The sequence below is a fragment of the Dipteris shenzhenensis genome, chromosome 10 (genome assembly GCF_047967505.1).
Source record: "Dipteris shenzhenensis isolate YYH24624 ecotype China chromosome 10, Dip_SZ_1.0, whole genome shotgun sequence".
NCBI classification, from domain to species: domain Eukaryota; kingdom Viridiplantae; phylum Streptophyta; class Polypodiopsida; order Gleicheniales; family Dipteridaceae; genus Dipteris; species Dipteris shenzhenensis.
Window position 1 is genome coordinate 3,922,909 of NC_141605.1, and position 23,529 is coordinate 3,946,437.

Here is a 23,529-nt window from a genome sequence, read left to right on the forward strand (position 1 = left end):
ATTAATTGGGGGAGGGGGAAGTTGACGGTGTTGGAGAGGGAGATGTGTGTAGAGCTACCTACTAGGAAGGTGGCATTGGAGGAGGTCCTCCTTGCTATTATTATTGCCTCCCATTATGCTTAGGAAATGATGGAGGGCATAATGGTTGGATTGCTTGTGTATGTGGAAATTGTTGCAAGAGATTGTAGTTTCAAGAAATGCAACGTTAAACAGTAAAAAAACAATGATTTGACAATTTTTGAGAGCCCATTGACAGCGATATTTTAAGGAGAGAGTTGATGGTGGAGGTTCCCCACATGTCACGGTTTTGGGGAAATGATTTTTGCAAAGTTCAACTTTTGTGGAATGTGGAAAGTTTGGTGAAAACTGATTGGTTACTTGGAACTTAGGACTTGAAGATATGCTGTAATCAAATGCATCCAGCAACCATGGGTACATTAGAAACTTTGAGAAGTAGCACGCCTCTAGCTCTTGTGAAGTTTTTCTACTAGGTTAATCCATGGCTATAGACTAGGAGGGATTTGCTCTAAATGAACAATCTTGCAACCACTAGACATTCGAGCATATTGAGTGTACAATTTGTGTTATTCAAATGAACAAATTTATTTATGCCTTTGCATTTCCTTGTGCTCTGTGTGTCATCCGATCCATATGTTAGGCCTGGTACATTAAGGGATACTTTGGTTAATATTCTCAACTTGGTATAAGAATGATGGAGGATTGGGTGGTTGGACTACTCACATGTATGCCCAATGGTGATGTGTAGTGTCACGGGTTGAAAGTTTTCACCTTGTCATGGGTGATCTTTGCATTATTGATGATTAAGATCTTTATAAAAATTGGTGAGGGCTATGTGCCCACTTATAGATTAATTTGTGCAAATAAAATCAAGTGGGTCTTCTAAAATAGGTTAATTGTGTCATAGTGAGTAGAAAGGATGCTAAACTCTTTCTCATTCAAATACTTCACCATTCTCACTTTATGTGAACCATCAGATTGTCATTCCAATCGATTTAATTTTAGCACAATTATCCTTCGCTAAAAAATGAGCAGTAGGTGTCTTATGACACTCAAATTTTTGATTGTAAGAGTTCTCTATGTTTTTGCTTGGAAATCTCCTCCTTGCTTAAAAGATGGCTTTGCACCCATGTAATGCACTTGTCATTGAAACAGTTAAGGCCATGTAAGTAAATAATGAATTTTGTCCGATGACCTCTCTATCCATGCACACAATCAAAACCACACATTTAGATCTAGCATATTTATCAGAGTTGTAAACTTAATCACTTGACAACAAGAAAAGTTGCTTTGGCTCGGAATTTCCTCCTCAAAATTTTCATTTTTGAACTATTCATTATTTTATTCTTTGTCCCCAAACCTCTTTGATTCTATACATCATTGAAACAATTGATCTATAAGGTTATTCTAGGCAACATTTGACAGATTGAGTCTTTGTGAGCTCTCTCTCTCTCTCTCTCTCTCTCTCTCTCTCTCTCTCTCTCTCTCTCTCTCTCCCCCTCCCCCCTAGCCCCACCCTCACTTCATCTCCCTCTTCGCAGCAGCTCATGCCACCAACATACAGTCCACCACCAAAACTTGCAGTTTGTGCTAGAGTTTCACCAAGAAGCAATTCACGCCACGTAAAAGTATGCCTCGATAGGCTGTTATAGCCAAACCTTGCTATATAGGTCAGGTCAAGCATCTAGGCTCTACTTCAACTTATTTTTACATCGCCTTAGAGCTTGCAGTTTATAGCTTGCCAAGCCTTGAGTTTTGGTTGACCCCCTAGCCTAGATCAGGGGGTTAAAGTATAGCAGGGATTGATTGCAGTTTGAGCCATTATGGAATAGAAGAAAAAAACGCCCGCCGCTCTTGCCACCTCGATTAAGAAAGAAAGTCCATCGTATAATGCCATCATTACCTCCGCCCCCACTCCCTTCCCTTATGCTTTGAACTACCAAAGACAACGAAGTAGAATCATAGGTTTGGACCCATAAGAACAGGTTTATTTTTTACAACAAGAGTCAAACAGGTTAAGGCTCGACTTGCTTCTTTGGAGATGAAAGCCTTCTACATGGAAAATAAGGAAAAACGAAATAAAGTGTTACAAATACAAAATGAAGCAGCTCCTGCACCACAATTGGTAATCGAGGTTCCAAACATGGTTACCACTCAGCTCAAGTCAGTGAGACATGAAATTACAACAACAATGGACAGCAAAATTTACACGTGGAATGTGTATGAAGAAATATGAAGGGCTGCTGATATAAAAAGTCTACACATTCTGATGGCTAGCATGATGGAAGCATGACAAAAAAGATTGATAATATTATAGAAGCAATCCCCTAGATTGAGTGGAACTTAGAAGATATAGTTTGTGTTGATGTCAAGAAACAAGGTTCTCAAGCAAACCAATCAGTCCAACTCAACTCAAGATGATGAAAGCCACAGAATTGACCAAAGTGAAGCACGCTTGAAAGGAAATAAATCGGTTGTTTACATAGATGGAAAAGCACTAGGCAAAGACTTCAAATCTAAACTGAGAGACTTTTAAATCTTCAAACTGAAGCAATTGTAGGCTAATTATCTTTAATTATAGACCATAGCTAGCCTATAACAATCTTGGAGATGCTATATGCACTCTCAAAAGACATTCAGTCTTTAACTGATGCTCTTGCCACCTTGAGTGCGAAGGAAAGACCATCATATGCTGCCATCACCGACTCCCTTCCCTTATGCTTTGAACTATCGAAAACAACGAATAGACTCATAGGTTTGGACCCACACGAACATGTTTATTTTCTACAGCAAGAGCTCAAAGAGTTTAACGCTCGACTTGCCTTTTTGGAGATGAAAGTCTTTTACATGGAAAACAAGGGAAAACGAAATAATGCAAGAACAATTATAGATACACAATGAAGCAGCTCTTGCACCAAATTGGTGACCAAGGTTCATGACATGGTTACCATAGTTAAATAGACAAAGGTGAAAGCCACAGAATTGAACAAAGGTGAAAGCCACTAGAAATAAATGCGTTGTTTACACCAAATCTAAACCCAGAGACCTTAAGTCTTAAATTGATGTAAATGCAAGTTGATTATCTTTTATAGTAGACCATAGCTAGCTATAATAATCTCGAAGATGCTATACGCACTCCCAAAAGGCTCTCAGTATTTAACTGATGTTGCTTGTGATCCCTTTTTGGTTTGCATTCTGTCTCATAGGCTCGTGAGGCTCCTTGACGATGTAAATCTCTCTCTCTCTCCCTCCCTCTCTCTCTCTCTCTCCCTCTCTCTCTCTCTCTCACACACACACACACACAAACACACACACTCCATACTTTACAAATGCACTCATTGGTCCCCAAACCCCCCCTCACTCCCCACTTATGAATTACACTAAATGACCCCCCCCCCCCCCCCCCCAACATAGACACGCACATTTTTCTCAATAAAATCACACACACACACACACACACACACCCCCCACACTTTCTAAAAGTCAACTAAATATTTCTATTTATATGATTGACCAAGATAGGATTTTCTATAACCTCTACGATTATCTAGAGATTTACTAGATCCATGGACTAATTATGCACATTTTACCTTGATCTTGGGTCCCATCATTTGTCAGCAAAAACAAGGGGTATATTATGGGATATGGAGATATAATTTTTAAAGCATGGGAAGAACCTAGCACTATAGATTATTTGCTTAATATTTGCTACTAAGATTATAAGAAGATTCAAGCGCTATAGATTATTTGCTTAATATATGCTACATAGCTTACAAGACCTTAAGCTTAGTACCCACTCACCCACATTTCTTTTAATGTGTGTATGTATGAAGGCCTTTTTTAACAATTTATTGTGAGCTTAACTCTTTGACTGTATTTATAACATGGCCACACACACACTCTTCCCTTAACATAACCCTTCCCTCATTCTACCTAACCCTATCCTTTCCCACTAACCCCCCACCGCCCACTTGGCATGGCGTTGTGCACCACCTCTCTTGAGCAACATCTTCTTCTCCTTACTTATCTATTTGTCATTATTTCTCTCGGACCGGTTGCTTCCACTTTACGAGCGGCGTACTCACACACCTTTACTCTGCTGCGACTTGTCTGCCTCACAGGTTTGCTTGTCTCCCCTTTTGTTTACTCGCGTACTCCCTACGCTTACCTTCTCCCTACTCTTACCTTCTCCTTGCTAGCTTATCGTAAGCTCTGAGTCATGCTTTCCATTGTCGTTTTCTCGTGGTACCTCGACGTATCCTTCATTGTCTTGCTCTACTTTTGATTATCCGCTTGCTACCTCCCCTCTTGGCATCGTAGCTAGCTCAGGTATTCTTGGTTGGTCATCCGCTTGATGGTTCCCCTCTTGACGTTGTAACAAGCGTTCAAAATATCTCAAGCTCACGGTTGTTTTCTCTATGCAGTAGTGCTTCTACGTCGCTTACCTTCTCTTCTCTACCTTCACGTCACTCTTACCTCCAACGCGAGTTGAGTGGTTCTATTGTAACCTTACTCTGTGGATTCTCCTCGCTCTACTCCTTCAGTGCCTTTGCACTCAGCCACCTCCGCTCCCTCTGCTCTCAGACTTGGTGGCCCATATCAGTATTGTGTGGCTACTTACTTCCCATGCTAGCACTTTTCCAACGCTCTACAGTGCGTGGCCACAGTTTATTGTCACACAGTTAATTCTCTCACAAGCTCTACGGTGTATGGCCCTCTTTAGTCTCTTCTTTGTTCACCCGTGATAGGATTCCTATGGCTCGCCCTTGCATCGAGCTTTCCATGCAGTGTATGCATTGGTTGCCTTTGCCTACAAATGTCACAACTGTGACTGCCTCTCATGGCACTGTCTCTCTCGTTACATTAGGCTGCCCCTCTTTGATTGTAGTTGTCACTTGACGATTTTATATATATATATATAGCTTTTTATTTATTTACTTACTAGCTTCTACTCCTTTATCTTGTGGCGACTCCTACGTAGCCGCTTATGGATCAATTACATCGTAAGCTTCATTTTTAAGTTTGTACTACCGTGTTTTCCTCTATTTTCTAATTGATATGTTATCTCTAACCAATGTTTTTCTAGTACCTTTTTCTACTATATATAATTTATAGTTTTATAGTCTAGTTTATTCAGCGGCCTAGTGCTCGCCTTAGACTTATACTTTCATGTTCATATATATAGTTATATATATATAGGTTTATTTGATGAACATATATATGTTCCCTATGCCTTTCCTTTATTATATATATTGCTGTAGGTTCCTCTCAAACTATATATTTATTTATATAACTTTATGGTCCTTTAAGAGCTTTTTACCTTGGAATTCATCTATTTAATTTATGTTCTGACTCTTTTTTGGTATAATCTCTCACTAAACTATTATATAATTTCTTCCTTTTTTAATTATTCTATCTTTAATGTTAACTTAATTGACATACTTGTCTTAGGCTTATATCTATATATAATTAGGTACATAGATGTAATTTGTTTATGTAATTATGTTATTCCTTCTCAAAAATTTCCTTGTCACTTATTTCTTATCCAATTCTAGAGTTGTAGTTACTTTACTAGTTAAGTAATCATTGGCTATGTAAGTAGCCTTCCATTTGCATTGCTTTGATTTAGATTTTTTTTTAATTTTTAATTTTTCTAAGGTAATGCTCTTGCTTCAATTGGTAGGTTCTCTATACTGTTCTAATTTATTACTTTCTCCTCAATTTCCAATTTAATTTATGGGGCTATATTCAATTTGATCTAACTTGCATATGTCCTTTTTTAAAAAGATTTATCCAAATCATTCTATTATCATTTTTTAAAATTCCTCTTTAGTTTATCTCCTAATTTAAATGTTGTAATGGTATAACATAAGGGTATGGAGTATCCCCCATTTAATTGTGTTTTGATATGGGTGTGGACTACCCCCCTTATTGTCTCACACAATTTAGTGGCCAATTACTTAGTTAAATTAATTTGCTTTAATCAGTCTATCACTTAGGGGAGTGGATCAACCCCCTTCTTTCGCTTATCGTATTTCTAAATTTTCTTGTGAATCTAGATGGTTGTCTATGTTCCTAGGTAAAGCAATAACACGCTAGAGGATACAGGCATTACCTGTCTACCCATCTGAAATGATGATGTTCTAACACCTCATTTTTCTTGGATGGTAGCAGGTAAGTGAACCATGACCTCGGAGCCTGGACTACCGGATTGATTCTACACTTTTGTAAACCTACCTTGTTTGGCTATAAGACCTTCGAAATAAAATTATATCTCATTTCTTTTAAATGTTTAAATCTTCATATTTGAATTATTTTTAAATTTTAATTTAGTTTAAGGCCAATCTATGACTGAATCGATTGTATGGTTCAATTATTGAGGAGATAATGAATTCTAAACACACACACACACACATGTGCACGTGCGTGCACGCTTGCTTTCCATGGGGCATGAATATCATGATACATATGCCATGTGTAGGATATGTACCTACTTTCACACACACACACACACACACACTTTTGCTTCCCATAGTGCGTGAGTGCATTGATACATATGCATATATGTCCTTACATATGTACATGCGTCTACATGACAATGTCACTTAAGTTAAACATGAAAAGAGATATAGGCCTCTGACCATATAGACATACTTCTACATTGAGGTCTTAGAACAACAATACATATATAACTAGCGTGCAGTAGGCCGCCTAAGGGGAATGAATGAAGAGAGTAATCTATAATATGTTGATTATAAATTAACAATGAAGAAAGGATGATAGGACGGTGTTTGAAAAATACCTGACTATAAACTAAGCTGACAATAGCAGGCGTGACCAAATGGCATATGTGTTTAAGCGTTCCCTTCTTGCGAACACCTAGGCACACAAATAGAAAAAGAAGAATCTAAAATATGAAAAAGCAAAAGAAAACACAGAACTTGAAATGGAAAACATATATATATATGTTTTTTATATAACCACACATAGTGGAGGCAGCGTGCTTCCTTCCCCAAATAGTCATAATCCGAGGGAACGGGTCCTTCCCCGTGCTCTGAGGTTGTAATCGCCGAGAATATTAGCACCTAGATTGAGTATCACGAATATGTAAGAGAAAGATATATTACCTAAATCTCAATGAGTGTATCTGTATTCCAACTGTTGTCATGATTTCTTCCATCATTTGCCGTGGGAATCCTGTCTCTACCTCCGAAGCCGGTTCTATGTGAGCGATGTTGGAGAAAGAGGGCGACAGAGCCAACATCAGCTAGACCATCCAAAGAGTTGACATTTGCGAAATATATAGATTTAGAGGCCTTTAAAAGCGCTCATGCCTTCCATCAAGAGCTTCTAATCCAAAAGCATGCTTTTCATCAAGTGTTGTAGGCCGTCATATCAAAATTAAATCCAAGGCTTATATTAGGACACGTGGCTCAAGGAGAGGCCAAGAAACCCAAAATTCCCCATAGGCTGCCTACCGTAAAGGTATAGATACATATAGATATGTGCATATAGGGATGGACATATGAATGCTTATATGCATAGGCACCCTTACATATGTATTCATTCATTTATATGTATATGTGCAAGCCCATTATTTACAAGCACAAAAAATAAATGTACGTACTCGTGGAAAAGGGATGACTAGTGAGCCACAACAGGACCCCCTGACAATAACAATACAACACATAGGACGAGGAACGAGCTCAGCTAGCACGATTGTAGAAACAGCCAAAAAAGCAGGAGCTCTCTTACATAGGTGCCAAGTTCTAACAAGGGAGTGACTGCCAGCAGAAGCCTTTAGATCTTTAACAACGATGGATGCCTCGTAGCAGCAGGTAATCAAGAAATGGCTTGTCATCTTCGTTTTTTCCCCCACAACACTAGCCATGCACACATTCTCTATAGCCCACAGTGGCCTGGGAATAGTGAACAGTGCCCTCCCCTTGTAGATTGAAATGCAGCATTGAGCAGGGCCGACATGGCTCAGCTCTGAGGCTCCTAGCTCAATGAAGAGATGCTGAGCAGTCCAAGGGTTGCTAGGATGCAAACGAGGAGGTGGAAACCCCCTTAGCACTCATTTGAATGTTCAGTATGAGCTTTGTTTGTGCCAACATGCTCCAGCTTACTCACCGCTCATCGGACGGGACTTAGCAACCTCCAAACTTGTCTATCCCAATTACTTGTTCCCATTTGATTTTGGTAGGATGACTTTACTTGTATCTCTAGCTCGTTACCAAGGTCTTTCCTATATAATAGGATATACTTGAATACAACGCATGCGAGCATTTCACTGCTAAAGATCGTGCCATGCCTTAATGTGTATCACAAGGAACTTCTCACCAATCCCTATGTAGGAATTTGGTGTTGAACTAGGAAATTTGAGCATATTTCCTAGATAGAAAGATGGATTTTCTCCTCTTAATCTAGGAAATTCTTTTTCCTATATAGACAGCTAATGCTATCTAGGAAATGTGACTTGTAATATGGAGAATCAAGTGGAATCTATGTTTTCTATCTAGGAATGAAGTCTTTTTTTCATAGCAAATTATATTTCCTTTATAGATCACTCAATGCTATCTAGGAAATGTAACATCCTATATGTAGACTCAAATGAATTTTTTGTTTTCTATATAGGAAATATGGTCTCTTCTAGGAAATATGTATTTTTATATGGAGAATTAAGTGGATTGTATGTTTGCTATGTTGGAAATTAGAAAGAATGTATCTTTTGTATATGGTGATTGCAATTACCTACATAGGAGGAGTTTTTTGTGTACTAAGCAAGAATGTTGAATATTTCATATAAAAAATATTTTTATATAAAAAATGACCATATACTTAACAAGTGTGTATCATTGTAATTTTAATAAGATATATGTTGTAGGCTAATTATATTTTTCTTTAATTTTAGAACATTATATTTCTTCTATATGTAGTCCAAATAAAAGTGACAGCGAGAAGTACATGCGCTTATTTTTCTTCCTAAAATTTTCATGAGAATTTGAAATGAAGGTTTCTCCATTTTGTAAGTGAAAAATATAATAATATTAATCTAAATTGTCAAACACATAGACAATTATAATATGCTATGTAATTCCAAATTAATGTTCTAATTAGAAGTACATGCATAATGTTAAGTTGATAAATCACAATTGTCTCATGTTTTCTGAGGTAAAAGTATATCTCAAGGGAATTTTTTGCCAATACAGGGTAAATAATTCCTTGAGCCATGAAATATAGAATGTGTGATGTCAAATGTAATGTTTTGGTGCAAAAATCAACTATCTCATGCTCCCAATAATAAAATTATAACTCAAAATAAATGCTCTCTAACATAAGATAAATATTGTTTACCAATAAATATATGAAGTTTATTAAATTAATTACGAATGAGATGTTGATTTCCTGTAGTGCAGATCTTTTTAGTTAGGTATGCAAAGCTACTATGTTGTCATGTCAACTTCAACTACATTCATATTTTGGTACCCTGAACATCTATGTACATTTGTAAATATGTCCAAAATAAACCGCTAGGTTGAGTGACTTGTTGACCATATAAAAGTCTTTCATCTAATATGAACATAATCTTCTTCCCTCCCATTGTGTTGTTCCCTTACATTCTCGTATTCAGCTCATACACATTATACATTTTATAGTATTATGTTGTGATGCTAATGCATCATCACTCCATGAACTTTTTGATGCCCTTCATCCAAATAGACTTGTACGTTTCTTGCTAGATTATCAATCCAAAAGGAAGCCATCTAGACTAACATAAGGTGCTTCACACCCATTTCCCCGCTAAACACACATAGTTTTCATAAAAAGATGATGGTTGAAGAAAGTATGTATGAATCGAAGAAACAAATATTGAAAATGTTGAATAAGAACCAAAAACATGCTCTAGGTGATGTAATAGTAACAATAAATGTTACCACATGCAATTGGCACAAGATAAATCAAATAAAGAAGGCCTAACAGTAAGCATGCGAATTGTTGTAAAGGAGATGGGTAGTACCTTCCACATAAGTCCATTTCACGATAGTATATTTAGGATTCTCAGTCCTATAGTGGTAGTCTGGGGATATTCTAAAGGAAGATTCTATAGTGGTAGTCTTAGCTACCCCTACTATAGACACTCTCACTTCCTACCAACTCTTAGCTTTTAGCATGTCCTCATCCCTATGTAGCAGTTACAACCACTGGATCCAAATCATATGCCCTGCCCATGGACCTATAGCCCAGACTCCATCCCCAGGGAAAGGATGGGCATGAGCCTTCCTCCCCTCCCTAGATTGTGGCCATCTCCCCTCGAACATAGTCCTCCTTTTCATTTGAAGGATAATGCCTTATCAAATCAGCCATCATCAGGCGACTTGTTCTCCTAGGTTCAACGCTTGAGGTGCCACCTTGGCAAAACTTTTCCATGGGAGTTTTGAAGGCTCCAACCATACAACAATATAAAACATCCTTTTGAAGTATATATTTTTTTCAATATAATAGATTTAACTTTCACTCGTACTTTATTTAATTTTATGAACAGGAGACACAAATAAGGAACCAACCATGTCAAACAACAATACCACATCGGTAACAAAATTTATCTACTGCATCACTTGTCTGCAGAATGGGAAAAAATATATTGGACAAACTACAGACATTAAAACACATCTGAAACAACACAAAACTAACCCACCATCTAAAATGATCGATGATGTCCACAGGTACAAAGCATTTGAAAAAACTTCAACGTGGAGGTCTTGGCATCAACTCTGAATATAGTGGAAGCAAATAACTTAGAACGTCAATACATTGCTCGAATGGACACAACATCGGGCTCAAAGGGTTACAATAATATAAAAGGACACCCTGCGAGCGCGAAAAACTATTACTACTTAAAGCGGAACAATTTGATTTAAGCAACAATGTCATTTGTTTGACTTCTTTTCCAAACATTCAAAATACAATTCATATCAGTCTTCTTCTTCTTTATTCATTGTTTTAATTTATCTACGCACTCATATACATGAAATTACATCACATATTCGTAAATACAGAGTTTCAAATTCCACTTTACGGTGTTCATTTACTCTACAACTAACATTACAATTTATGCATTAACAATTTCTAATTCTACTTTAATATTTTTTTTCCCTGTTATTTCAAAGAATCCTTTCTTCATCGTTAATTTATAATCAAAATTTTATACTTTACTCTCTTTCACCTTTGGCGGCCTACCACACCTAGTTAGCTACTTACAATATTCTTAGGAGTTGGCCAAGCATTCTAGTTCAACAAATATTCGTCATACGAGGTGGGAGAAAACCAAAAAATCCCAATCCTTAACTATAGTTGACTGTGCTCTCAAACACGGAAAAGTACTGCGATTAATGTCAACTGATGAGCTACTGTGATTACCGACCATTTATCCAGCATTGTGATTTCGTACAGGATCATGCTGAGCCCGGCAGTAAATCAAGTTGCTGGCCATCAAGCGGGGGGTAAGTCTTGTCGTCTCTTATATGTATCTATTTTACCTTACAGTTAATATATGTGTGAGGGTTAAAATGAAATGTTTGTAGGCCCTTTTTACTGCAATACACTAGAGGAATTTCGGCTTGACGTTGCAGCTGGAAAAGTTGGACCACTTGTGGATTGTGCTGGCAAATTTTACAAACCATTGCAAGATAAGGAAAGAGGAGAAAGAGAGAAGAAATTCTATGAAGAGTTCTGGGCGGATGAAAATGTACCAAACAGTGTTAAAGGCTTCTTCCCATCTTTTTATGGCACCAGGCAAATTGAAGCGTCTGATGGCAGTGGACTTATCGATATCCTAAATGGCAATAAGCAGCTTCACTTTAGATTTGACGTTCAAGGGACTCGGCAGTTTATCTATTTAATTTACCGATAGCTTTCTTAACGATCACTTGTACATCATGTGGTTCTGGAAGATTTGACCTACCAGATTCATCAACCGTGTGTCACCGATATTAAGGTTATGTTCACCTTCTCTCACTAGATGTGCTTTGGATATGCAATTCCAATAGTAGCCTATTTGTATATCGATGCTTTATGTGTTTCATGTCTCTGGTTCAAATTTCTTGCATGTGCATTCTGCACACTGGCTCCTGAACAGCAGCAAAGCCAACGCCGCGTGTAGAGATTTCAAATTTGTAGCTCATTGCATAATGAAGCATTATGAATTAAATGTTTTTAGCAGGAAATAATGGTGGATTGACATGGATACACATGCCATCTTGTATGTAACATAAATGTTGATCTAGAGGTTTCATTGTGATTCTGTGGCTTTCCACTAAGCAGTTCAAGATGTCGCTGATATACTTTGTTTTTGCTGCGTGTTCTTGTATCATTTGATCAGTTAAAACTGTTCCCTTCTAAAAAGTGCCTAGATCCAGTGTCGGCTGGTAAGCAACGTCAACCAAACTTTATATTGGTCATTCTGATCCTGCGAGCCTGAACATAATCTTTTGTTTACAGTTGTGGATAGCTGCTTGTCACATTAGAAATGCCTCTTCCTGGACGATAATTTGTTATAGTAAGGTATTGTAACTTACTTTGCCTGCCACTGTAACATAGGCTTAGTAGGTATACTATCTGAGCCAATCGTACTTCAGAGTACCTGTAGATAGGTTTAGGGTACTCATATACCAAATTTTTGGGTAGGCGATCTGTATGCCTTCTTCCTGAACTCTTGGGTGGCATCATCCCATAAGCGTTCAATGCTGACAGGTTTAACTGGAGATTTCTCAAAAACAGGGGCTGTGAAGTCATTATACAAAAAACATGGGAGAATTTTCAAGTGAATACACTCTTGGCTAATGCTTGTGACTGATCTGGCTTCACACTTTTTTTAATCTAAGAAGGAATTCTGTTTTCTCCTGTCCTAAGCTTTAAGTTGTTCTATAATTGTAGAAGTAAACAACTCTAGAATAGCAAATATGCACTTTAAAAGTCTATCTCGTTACAAGAAGTATCAGATCAACAAATAGGACTATATGGGGACTTGCCTTGATTCACCTTTAAGATTTGCAGATGAACTCCAAGTAGGTCTATAACAATAACAGGAAAAATGCAGCATGTGAAAGTGCCTCTGCTACCATGTGCATCAGGGTCAAAGGATGGCTTCAGCAAGGAAGGCCAACCCACCTCTTGGTGCCCGTGCAACTTGCATTTAATGCTTTCCATACCCGTATGGCCTCCCACAAGCATCGGTTAGCCAGCTTCCTGTTCACGGCGTCACCTTGCACGGGCTGCCTTCTTTTTTCCTCCCCGTAAGCTTACATCGTCATCCTTCTTTGCCCAAGGCCTTCCTTGGGGTTCCTTTCCAAAAAGGTCTACATGGGCTTGCCACGTGGCAGCCCATGCCTTGGGTTGCCCCCAAGGACCTCATTTGCCACTAGGCCCCCTCTAGTGGGGCCTTTTTAAAAGCCCACCAATGACCAACTCAAAAGGCCTAAGGTTTTTTGGGCTCCTCTTGGCCCTAAACTATTCAGTTGCCCCCAAGGCACAATTGCCTAGGGGGAACTTGCGCACCCACATCCTGTGACCTCGCCACTTGATTATTGGGGTCAAGGCCACATGTGAGTATCAAAACTCACGCCCTCGTGAGTTTTGTCACTCTTAGGTGTTTGATATACTTATAAACACTTTGTAAAAACGCTAGCTCCTTGAAATCAATTTTATTTTCAGGCATGCTAGATAAAGTTTCAAATCTGAGTACTGTTTGGGTGAAAGACTGTGTTACCATACATTTGTGAACATTTTGTAATCACATGTAATAGTTTTTTGTGCTCCTTATATTTTTAGATAATAGTCCTATGAGTCTACCATAAGCTCAAGAGAGGAAATCACCAAAAAATACATCTACAACAAGTTGTGATTTTTTTGCTAAAACCACAAAAGGACACCTTTATGTCATGTTATGCTACCAAACTAGTGTTAATGAAGGGGAAAATGGCAAGAAGGAGGTGCCATTTGTCATGCATGCCCTTCTCCCACCTTTCATCTCTCTCCCCTCACTCTCCCAGAGGTGTTGTGGACGTCAAGTAAAAGCTCCTTGTGTGTTTTTCGTTGCATTTTTGCTGCTCCTGCTTTTCTGTGCTGCTGCTTTGGTTCTTCCCCCCCTTTGGCTCGTTTCTTGAGGTAGCTTGGCTGCATGCATGCATGGAGAGGCCGTACGGCATGTCACAAATTTTGAGGCATTTTTCATGTTATACGGACTGTTAGCGTGGGATTCGAGGCTCTCTGCTGCTGTATGGACTGTGGGGGTACGGAGATCGAGGCATCAGATCCCAGGGTCGAGGATTCGAAGCTCTTTGTTGTTGTACGACTGTGGGGGCACATAGATCGAGGCATCAGATCCCAGGGTCGAGGCTTTGGGACAGATTTGATTACCTGTTGACCTCTACAGCTCTTTCTTGCATTCTCTCCGCTCTCTTTCTTCATTTCTCTCATCTCCCAATAACTGGAAGCTCTTGCACCCTGTAGGGAGCCTGGACAAAGGATAGGTGTCAGGAAGGAGCTCGCCCCTCTGCCAAAGACAACGGGAATTGGTCCCTGGTTCTGTTTTTCTTTGTTCATTCTTGCTTTGCAGCTTTTTGCAGTGCATGGGTGTTGTTTGCGGTCCTTTTAGACTCCTACAGGTTCTAGCAAGCACCCAGAGGCAAGGGTGTTCCTTTGGTAGGTCCAAGGACAGTGTGGATGCATGTGATAGCCTTGAGGCTGCTTGAGCTCAGTTTGTCAGTGGTTTGGATGCCTGAATGTCTCTCAGTTGGGTTAGATCAGAACTGGATGCGTGAGTATGCCTTGCTAGTGGGAATTCTAGTGGTGCACTTGGATTAGATGCCTTGAAGACAGGTAGAGGATTTGCAGAGAGGAATAGTGCAGGGTTGAACCCCTGTTGTAAAACATTTCCATTCAGAAGCATTAAATAAATACCGTAATAAGGGGTGCCAAGCCATTGGGGCCAGTGGGTGCACTGTGTACTATTTTCATTGAGCAGGGGCATTCTAAGCCTCACCTTTGTTGTTGTTGAAGTTTGTTTCTAAGTTGTGCTAAGTGGTTGAAGTGATCGAAGCTTGCATTGTGACTATTTATGAAGTTTATGACTGAGTAGAAGAAGATCACTGCCCTTTTAGTTATTGAAGGCCGGTTTCAGTGGTTCCATTGTCAGGATCGTCACCATCTTTCCACAGAGGTGAGCCCTGGTAGAGTTGGGTGAAGGACACTTTCATTGCAATTGTTGCTATAGATCATAATTAAAGAGTTTTCATATGTGTTAATTATGATCAAAGAGTTATTTTAATGGTCAAAGAATTGACTACGGTCAAAGATACTTGACTCTGGTCAAGTAAACCTGACTTCGGTCGAGGAGACTTGGTTTATTACCAAGAGGGTTAACTGCGGTTAACCAGAGAACTACAGAGCTGACTACGGTCAGAGAGTGTTGGCTTCGGTCAATGAGACTTGGCATGCGCCAAGAGGGTTAACTACGGTTAACCAAGATGTGCCAACTTTGGTTGGAGAGTTGTGCCAAACTTCGGTTGGATAGACTTGACTATAATTAAGGCGCCTCGACTCTTGGTCAAAGCCCTTAATTATGATCAAGAGAGTTGACTTTGGTCAACGAGAGAATAAATATATACTTTTATATTTGTTATGTGTGCACGTGTTCAGTGGGGACGCCCACCGTGACTAGAATTAGTCCACAGTGTGTTATTTGCATGCCAAGCGCTAACAATTAATGGGTGCCATGGTGGTGCGCTTTAATTAATTGTTGCAGGTACTAGGAAGAGTTATTTTCCTAAGCGCTACGGGAGCCTAACAAGAGTCTAGGAGGCGGTTTGCGTGATCAAGTGCTTCGAAGACTCCAGAGTTGCCCTTAGTGGCATGTAATTAGGAAAGTAAAGTAGAAATTAACAAGTGGCTTGTTGCCAAGAAGGAGAGCTTGAGAGCTCATGTAATGATTCATTCACGTTTGAATTTGTATGTACAACTTCTACGCTGATTTCATGTACTCAGTTTTCTCTCAAGTAATAAAAACCTTTGGGGGGGTCCAGCCCGACGATTGTCTTGGGCCCTAGTGTTTCTGTTGAGAGAGGGAGAGAAAAGAGAGTGTCTTTGCTGTTCTTTATGAGTAAGATTTCTAAGAGAAATGAGAGCAAGAGGTTCCAATTCCATCAGTGGGTGTGATGACTAGCAGGATAGTGGGGCATAGCCAGTTTCTCCTGAGCATGCCACTGAGGACTCACAAGATGAGGTAGATGAGGAAGAGGAGCTTGATCCCAATGCCCTTTTTCAGTTGCGAACGCAAAGTGTAGCGGGATCCCTCTCGCAGTTGCAACATGCTGTCATGGAGAATATGCAAGCTCCTCCCTCTATGGTTGCTCCCCCTGGAAGCATAAAGACAGCTCAGAAGAAACTTAAGAAGCATAAGAAGACCCCTAGGCATGTTTCTTTCAGTGGACAGCCTTCAGAGATGCCCTCGATCACCCCTGTAGCGGGGTAATGCCAACAACTTTCATTCAGTCAATCAGGGACAGCTAGCCCTTCCTCAGCCCACGATGCATCCAGGATATTTCAGAGGGAGATCAGTTTTTCAGGCAATGGTGGCACCATCTGCAGAGGCACCCAGAATGCCAGGTAGCTTTATGGGCAGCGCGCAGCTCGGAATGCAGAATTTCCAGCAACCTTTGATGGGTGGAATGCCCCCTGCAAATGCCAATATGATGTACTCGAACATTGGGATGGAACCTAGAATGCAGACATGAATGCTTGGGACAATGGGCAATACTTGGAATATGCCACATATGTAGGGAGTGGAACCTGGAAAGCCAAACCTTACCATGGGTACGGGTGGAATGGCTCAGAATGCGGGATCTGTGATGCCCCCACCGTTTTTACAGCCCCCCGTTTATGACAATCTCACCCCTAAAGGCAAATTGAAAGATTACAAGGAGGGAGAGGCAACTGTAAAGTTTGAGACCTTCAATGGGATGCAGGACAGATTGAAGGCTTTGACATTCGTACAACAGTTTGATGCTACCTACTCAGGTGGACACTTCACAGAATCCTCCAAAGTTCGAAAGGCAGCCACCTTTTTGAAGGGCAATGGGCTCCAATGGTGGACCAACCTTTCCCTTGCAAGGCAGAGCACCTACCACTTGGGTCTAATTCAAGCAAGTCTTCTCAGCAGCATGGCTCACTACCACTTTTGAGGTGGATATCATGACCGCCTAGTACAAGTTAGATGCTGCAAATTGTAGAAATTTGGAGGACTACAATAAGAAGTTGTGGGAAGCCCTACTGCTAGTGAATTCTTACAGACATGTACCCTTGTCCGAGCAAATTGAAAGATATTGCTGCGAGTTGCCAAGGAGGTTTGGGACTACTGCACGAAGATAAGGGTTTCCAATATGTCCCAGTTGGTTGAGAATGCCACTACTGCTTATGCACTAATTGCAAGGGAAAGTTTTTGGGTTCAAAGGAAGCTCACAGGAGACATCAAGGTCAAAGGGCAGCAAGATGGAATTCCCTAAGAAGTTCAGAAAGTTTTTGCAGCCCATGAAGGCAAAGTTTGTTGCACGACAGAGGCAAGTATCGACCTGCATGTTTGATGAGGAAAAGCAAATCCTTTATGATGCCAACAAGTGTTATATTTGCAAGGAGGAAGGCCACATGGCTTTTGAATGCCCACATAAGAAGCGGAAGTTCCCTCCTACTGAGCAGGGTGAGCACAAGGAGGAAAAGAGGATTGATCAAAAGAATAAAAAGCCCAAGCCCACTGCGCCGGACTTTATTGGGGCTGTTCAGAGTACAGATGCTATAGAGTTTTTTTTTTGGCAAAGAAAGGAACCTTCTATTAATGCTTGAAAAACTTCATACAAAACAGCAGCCCTGAAGGTGCTGAGTATGGAAAAAGACCGGGAAAAGGCTGAAAGAAAAACCGGTCTGTTCCATAGAAACCCAGCTCACTGCCTAGGGGATCTCTGGTACTGGGGCTAACAGCTAGCAAATCCCTCGTGGAGTGAAAATGTAAAAAACTCATGCAGGCCAAGCCTTGCAGAATCGAGCACGCCTCGCGACAGTCGCCCTAGAGCCTGAGGTCCCCAAGTGGAGCGGAGGGTGTAGATGATATCTTGGCAGATGGCAACCGGGTAGCCAAGGGTGGAACCGGATGCTCACCCATCACCAGATTGCAGCGAGCAACCCAAATGTTCCATGCAGTGATACTGGCTACTACCTCCTCTACGCTGTCCTCTGGAGGAGGAGGAGCCAGGCGATAAGGAGGGACCACCTCATGGAGCTCTATCCTTTGAATGCTCTGACCTTGTATCCGGTAAGCTAGGGAGATCTCATCAATCGGGAACACGTGTCCTCCCTCAGTCAACCAGGCCACCATTCCCCAAGTGTAGTCTCTATGAAGACTCTGCATACGGGTCATGATCCTGAGGGCTTCCATCCAGATTCTTGCTGCGCTACAACAGCTCTAGAGGCAGTGCGGGATTGTCTCCAGAAAACGAGCAGAGCAACATGACACTGCCCCTCCACCCACATTTGCTCCAACCACAGGCCGATTTGTAAGCCTCCGTGGGCAGCCAGCCAGAAGAAGTAGGATATCTTCCTCGGCCGCAAACTGGACCATAACCGCGTCAAAAATCTGGAACAGACATCCCGGGGCACTCTATGGGCCACCCAATGCCTCTCCCTCAAAGGGATCCACATCGAAGAGTCCATCTAAAGCCTCCTGCCAAACTCCTCTCTGCATCTGGGCTGTGCACGAATGAGGCCCTGTGCTAATCTCTGCCAGACCATATGGAAGCTCCTCATCAAGGGGAAACCCTTCCCCGTAAGGGGGGCCTCTGACAAGATCCATCTGTGTGAAAGCTTCCACTGGCCCCCAGTGCATGGAGTGTTCCTGAGAAGCCCTTGCTATAAGAGGAGCTTCCAAAGCTCTGCACCTGGGGTAAGGCCGCGAACAACCAACTTGCCCAAGAGGGCTCTGCTCTGCATCTTCGGATCAAGGTTACCCAAGCCTCCCAGTGCCTGCGGCATGATCACCATCTGCCAAGTGACCCGGGCTCTAGTATTCCTTGTGCCGTCCGAACCTGCCCACAGGAAGTTTAGAACCAACCGTCGGAGCTGCCCAATGCACCCTCTGTGAAAACACCAGCAGGAGGCGATATACCAGGCCGTGGCCAGAAGAACCTGGTTTGCCACTAAGGCACGACCTGCTATGGAGAGTTTAGCCGAGCTCTAGTAGAGAAGCTTGCGCCGAACACACTCAAGGACCGGGGCAATTTTGCTGCTCTGCTGTAATGCCAATACCGGCCTGGCAGCCGATGTATCTCATTGTTTGGCCCCGCGGTATCCATCTGAAGCCAAAGTCGGTCCCCCAATCATGAATCTCTTGTGTCTCCTCAGAGCCTGTGAAGAAACCTATGGACTTTGCCCAGTTGATCCGCGCACCCGAGGCCTCACAGTAGATAGCCAAGGCTTCCTCGACTCTCTCCAAACTCGCTGTAGTGCCCTCTACATACAAGGCTGTGTCATTTGCAAACTCAGAGTCCAACAACTCCTCCTCTTGCTTGATTGGGAGCCTCAACCCTGTGAGGCCCGCCACCTATGATCTCAAGTAATAGCCCAAAGCCTCCGCCACAAACAAGAAGAGGAAGGGAGCGAGAGGGCAGCCCTGGCGGACCGAGTGAGAGAGAGGAAAGGCCTCGCTCGTGTGTCCTCCGATAAGTAGATGGCTAGAGCTCCCCGCATAAAGCGCAGAAACTCCTTTGACCCATCTATCTGAGAAACTCAATCTTCGCATAGTACCCTCGAGGAAGGACCACTCCATCCTGTCGTAGGCCTTCTCAAAATCCAAGAGGACGCCCAATGGCTGTGACTCCTCCTTGGACCAATCCACTTCCTCCCAGAACGTGAAGATGTTGACTAGGATGCTGCACTCCTTGACGAACTGGGTCTGTGTGTCGTGACTGATGTCAGTAAGATGGAGCCGTAACCGCAAACTCAAGACCTTGGCAAGGATCTTGTATGGAGTATCAACTCTCCACTGCCGGATATCTGACCTATCTCCCCCTTTTGGGATCAAACAAATCCACCCTCTGCTCAGGGGATGAGGGAGGGAGCCCGTGTCCAAAATCTCCTGGCAAGCTAGTCGGAAAGGGGTGGAGATGATCTCCCAGAAGTTTTGGAAGAAGGCCGGAGTCAAGCCATCCTCGCCAGGACACTTCTAGGTCAAGAGAGCCTTGAGGGCTTCCCAAAGCTCCTCATCTGTAAAAGGCTCCTCCAGATTGATGCACAAATCCTGCGAGACTACTGTTAGAATGTGATCCCAAACTACCTCCCGGGCCACAAGACTAGTTGGAGTCATCCGGTTGTTGTGTACAGGTGTATGGACGGATTGCAAGCTACCTTGTATGGACGTGTAAGAGGCGTACTGACTGGAGAGTACGGATCTGCTGTACTGTTATATGGGTTCCTGAGCAATTGTGCGGGCAACATGAGTAGCTGCACGGATTTTAGGCTGCCTAGTCGCTGGCAGCGAAGTTGACGTACGATTGACGCACATTTGCCTCAGGCTGTAAAAGAATGGAAGATGATGATATGCAAGGAGGGTATCACTAAATCACTAAGGATGGTGCATGGGATTTCATGAAGGTGTCTCAATGAAAGGAGCCCATCTCTTGCAAATGGATCAACAAAATTGTCATGTGTATGGATCGTATCTGACTTGTGCTTTAGGACAAGACTAGCTCAGAAGCCTGGGGAGGCTTGGGACTAGGCACCAAGTGACCCCCCTAGGGGCATTAAAATCCCACACCCTTTTTTGCCATGTGTCTGTGTGTGAGAATGTGTGGCCTCTTTGCTTGACTTGTGGCTGTGTGTCACATGTGGAAGCACGTGGAAGGCCTTGGAGCCCTTCCCTAGTTTTCTGGCGGAATTTTGCAGCTCTCTTTTGGCTGGCTGAGGTTGTTTTTGAAGCTTTCTCCGCGACAGTTCCTTCCCTTGGTGTTTCCTGCTGTGCTGGCATGCTCCTTGGACCTGGGCGTCTTCATTCTGGGCCTTTTCTGAAGCTTTTCTCGACTTTCTTCACGATAGAAGTTCTCCTTTTCTTCATCTAAAGTCATATTCTTGGATGCCTCACTGTCTGGTGCAAGGCGCACTGATTTCTGAAGTTCCTGAAATCTTCATTTTGGTGGACGAGTTCATGGCGGATTTGCTGTATCTTGCTGGACGCTCTCTCTTATGACCTTTTCTGGTGCTGGAGGGCAGTCAAGGACAACTCCCTCCTACCAGAGTCTGCTATCTGCTGTTCAACCATCTTCTAAGGCTGTTTCGAGCTGAAACAGGCTCCTTTTGTTGGCTGAATTCTTGTCTTCTCCTTTTGCTTTGTGCTATTGTCATTCTTGCTGAGTTTTTGGGAAGGTTGGATGCCCTGTCGTTGGCCCGCGAGAGGATTGGGGCACTGTGATGCTGGGTTACTCTGCTTGTGATATGCTTGGCTACTGAAGGGAACCAAGAGGATAGCACTAGGAGTTGGTCACTTGCACAGCCGCGGGTTGGCATTGTACTGGGTTGCACCTGCAGTTGAGTTCAAGAAGGGAGTCCCTTGTATTTGAACTAACCAGTGATTAAATGATTAAATAAATAACGCAAGGGGCGCCAAGTGTTGGGGCCAACAAGTGTCACTGTGTATGCTATTGAGTAGGGGCATTCTAGCCTCCCTTGTTTTGTTTGGCTTAGTGATGCTATGCTGTGGAATTGTATGCTCTTCGGGGAACAAGCAGGGCCGAGCCTCTAGACTCCTTGGTAGTCTTCGCTTCTCCTTTGGACAACGTTGCCATGATGGACTTCTAGAGAGGCTAGACAGGTTCTATGTTGGTGACTGGGTGATGCATGGGGGGGTGCCACTGGCATTTTGGTGGGTACCATGATGTTTGATCACTCGTAATTGTTCTTCACCTGGAGCAGCCCCATCCAGGACTCCCTAGAAAGGGTCCGCATCCCCGATGCCTTACTCTAGGAGGAGGTACAACAAGCGGTCCTAGATATTCGGCAGCCTGAGACTGCACTAGAGGTTGTGCCCTATGACCAGTATGCACGATTCAGAGGAGCAGCACGCAGCTTCAATCTGAGGCGCTCTGTGGATGCCACCCCCTTCAGGTGCGAGAGAGAGCATTGAGACGGGACCTGGCTTCCATTGAGCATCTCAAGGAGCACGATTTAGGCTTCCAATGGCTTGCGGATTGGCAGGATTCGGCTTGACCTCCAAGACATAGAGCTCCGTCATGCAACATTCTTGTGCCACTCCTTAAAGGCATGGTGGGTACAACAGGGTGACATGATCACTAGACAATTTTTCTTGACCACTGGACCACGGTCAGCAAGGACACAGTTGGCAGAGACTGAGAGATGTTAGCGGGTAATTGCACTCTGACCCTTAGGAGATTCTAGAGAACAGACTTCTACTAGGACAGCCTTGGCTTTTGGTGGATTCCACGGGGTGAGATATCTTGGGTGCCAGGTAAGTATAGACATTTAGATAGCCCCAACTCTAGAGTGTGTACGACGTAAGCTTCTTTATTGGAGCTCAGCCAAACTCTCTCTAGCAGGTAGGGCCTTGGTGGTCAATCATGTCCTCCTTGCCATAGCCTCTGCTTTCAGAGGGGATGCATGGGTTAGCTTAGGAGCTTGGTGCATAATTCTTATGGTAGGCTCCGACATTACGTGCAACACTGGAGCCAACGTTGCTTGGCAGAAAATGTTCTTGCCACAGACATAGGGAAGGTTGGGAATCATCGCTCTGGAGATGTAGAGCAGAGCCCTACTGGGAAAGCTAGTGGTCTGAGAGGTGTCACTCCCGGCTTGGAGCCTTGGAAGCTCTTGCTTCGGCAAGGGATTCTTTAGAACACACCTCGCTTAGAAGGATAGTGGCAACAATATTACAGGTGGAATTTTTCACAGGTTTCCCTGACAGGAAAGGGCTCCCCCTGTGATGAGGAATCTCCACAGGGTATGGCAGCGTTGAGATGGGGAACTTTATTGGGCCAGCCCTACCTGCCCTGAGGAGTTCGAGCGGCAACTATTCATTTGGCATTCAGAGGTTAGGAATCAAGAGGGTCTCATGTCGGGACATCGGACCCACACCAACTAGTCGTAGTGGGATTGCGGTCCAGCCAAGTCACTTGGGACCTAGAGACGTCTGCCTTTGGAGGAGGAGGCATGAGTATAAGCACTCTCACATTTGAGGGTGGTAGGCACACGGATGCTTGAGATTGACCTATCTCATGGTGGGAGGGGCTACACAGCTCCTCTGCTCCTCACCATTGGTATGGACAGTTTTTGAGGACAGGATTGCCTCTCAAGTTTTAGTTTCTACTGCAGTCCCTTGGCTCCTACCACCACAGATACTATAGAGTGGGACAGAGGGACCTCCTTCAGCCCTAGACGGCGAAATATCTTCAGGTTGACGGG

The 23,529-nt window shown here is 42.7% G+C and overlaps 1 protein-coding gene across 1 annotated transcript in view; it reads left to right on the forward strand.

The window, feature by feature from the left end:
- Nucleotides 1-11,285: 11,285 nt before the first annotated feature.
- Nucleotides 11,286-23,529, forward strand: part of LOC147897282 (inositol polyphosphate multikinase alpha-like) — a 46,359-nt gene continuing 34,115 nt past the window's right edge. Inside the window, exons 1-3 of the mRNA XM_087380358.1 lie at nt 11,286-11,522; nt 11,652-11,849; nt 11,955-12,016. Coding sequence (XP_087236484.1) covers nt 11,477-11,522; nt 11,652-11,849; nt 11,955-12,016 — 306 coding nt within the window. The 5' untranslated portion in view covers nt 11,286-11,476. The remainder of the gene's footprint in view (nt 11,523-11,651; nt 11,850-11,954; nt 12,017-23,529) is intronic.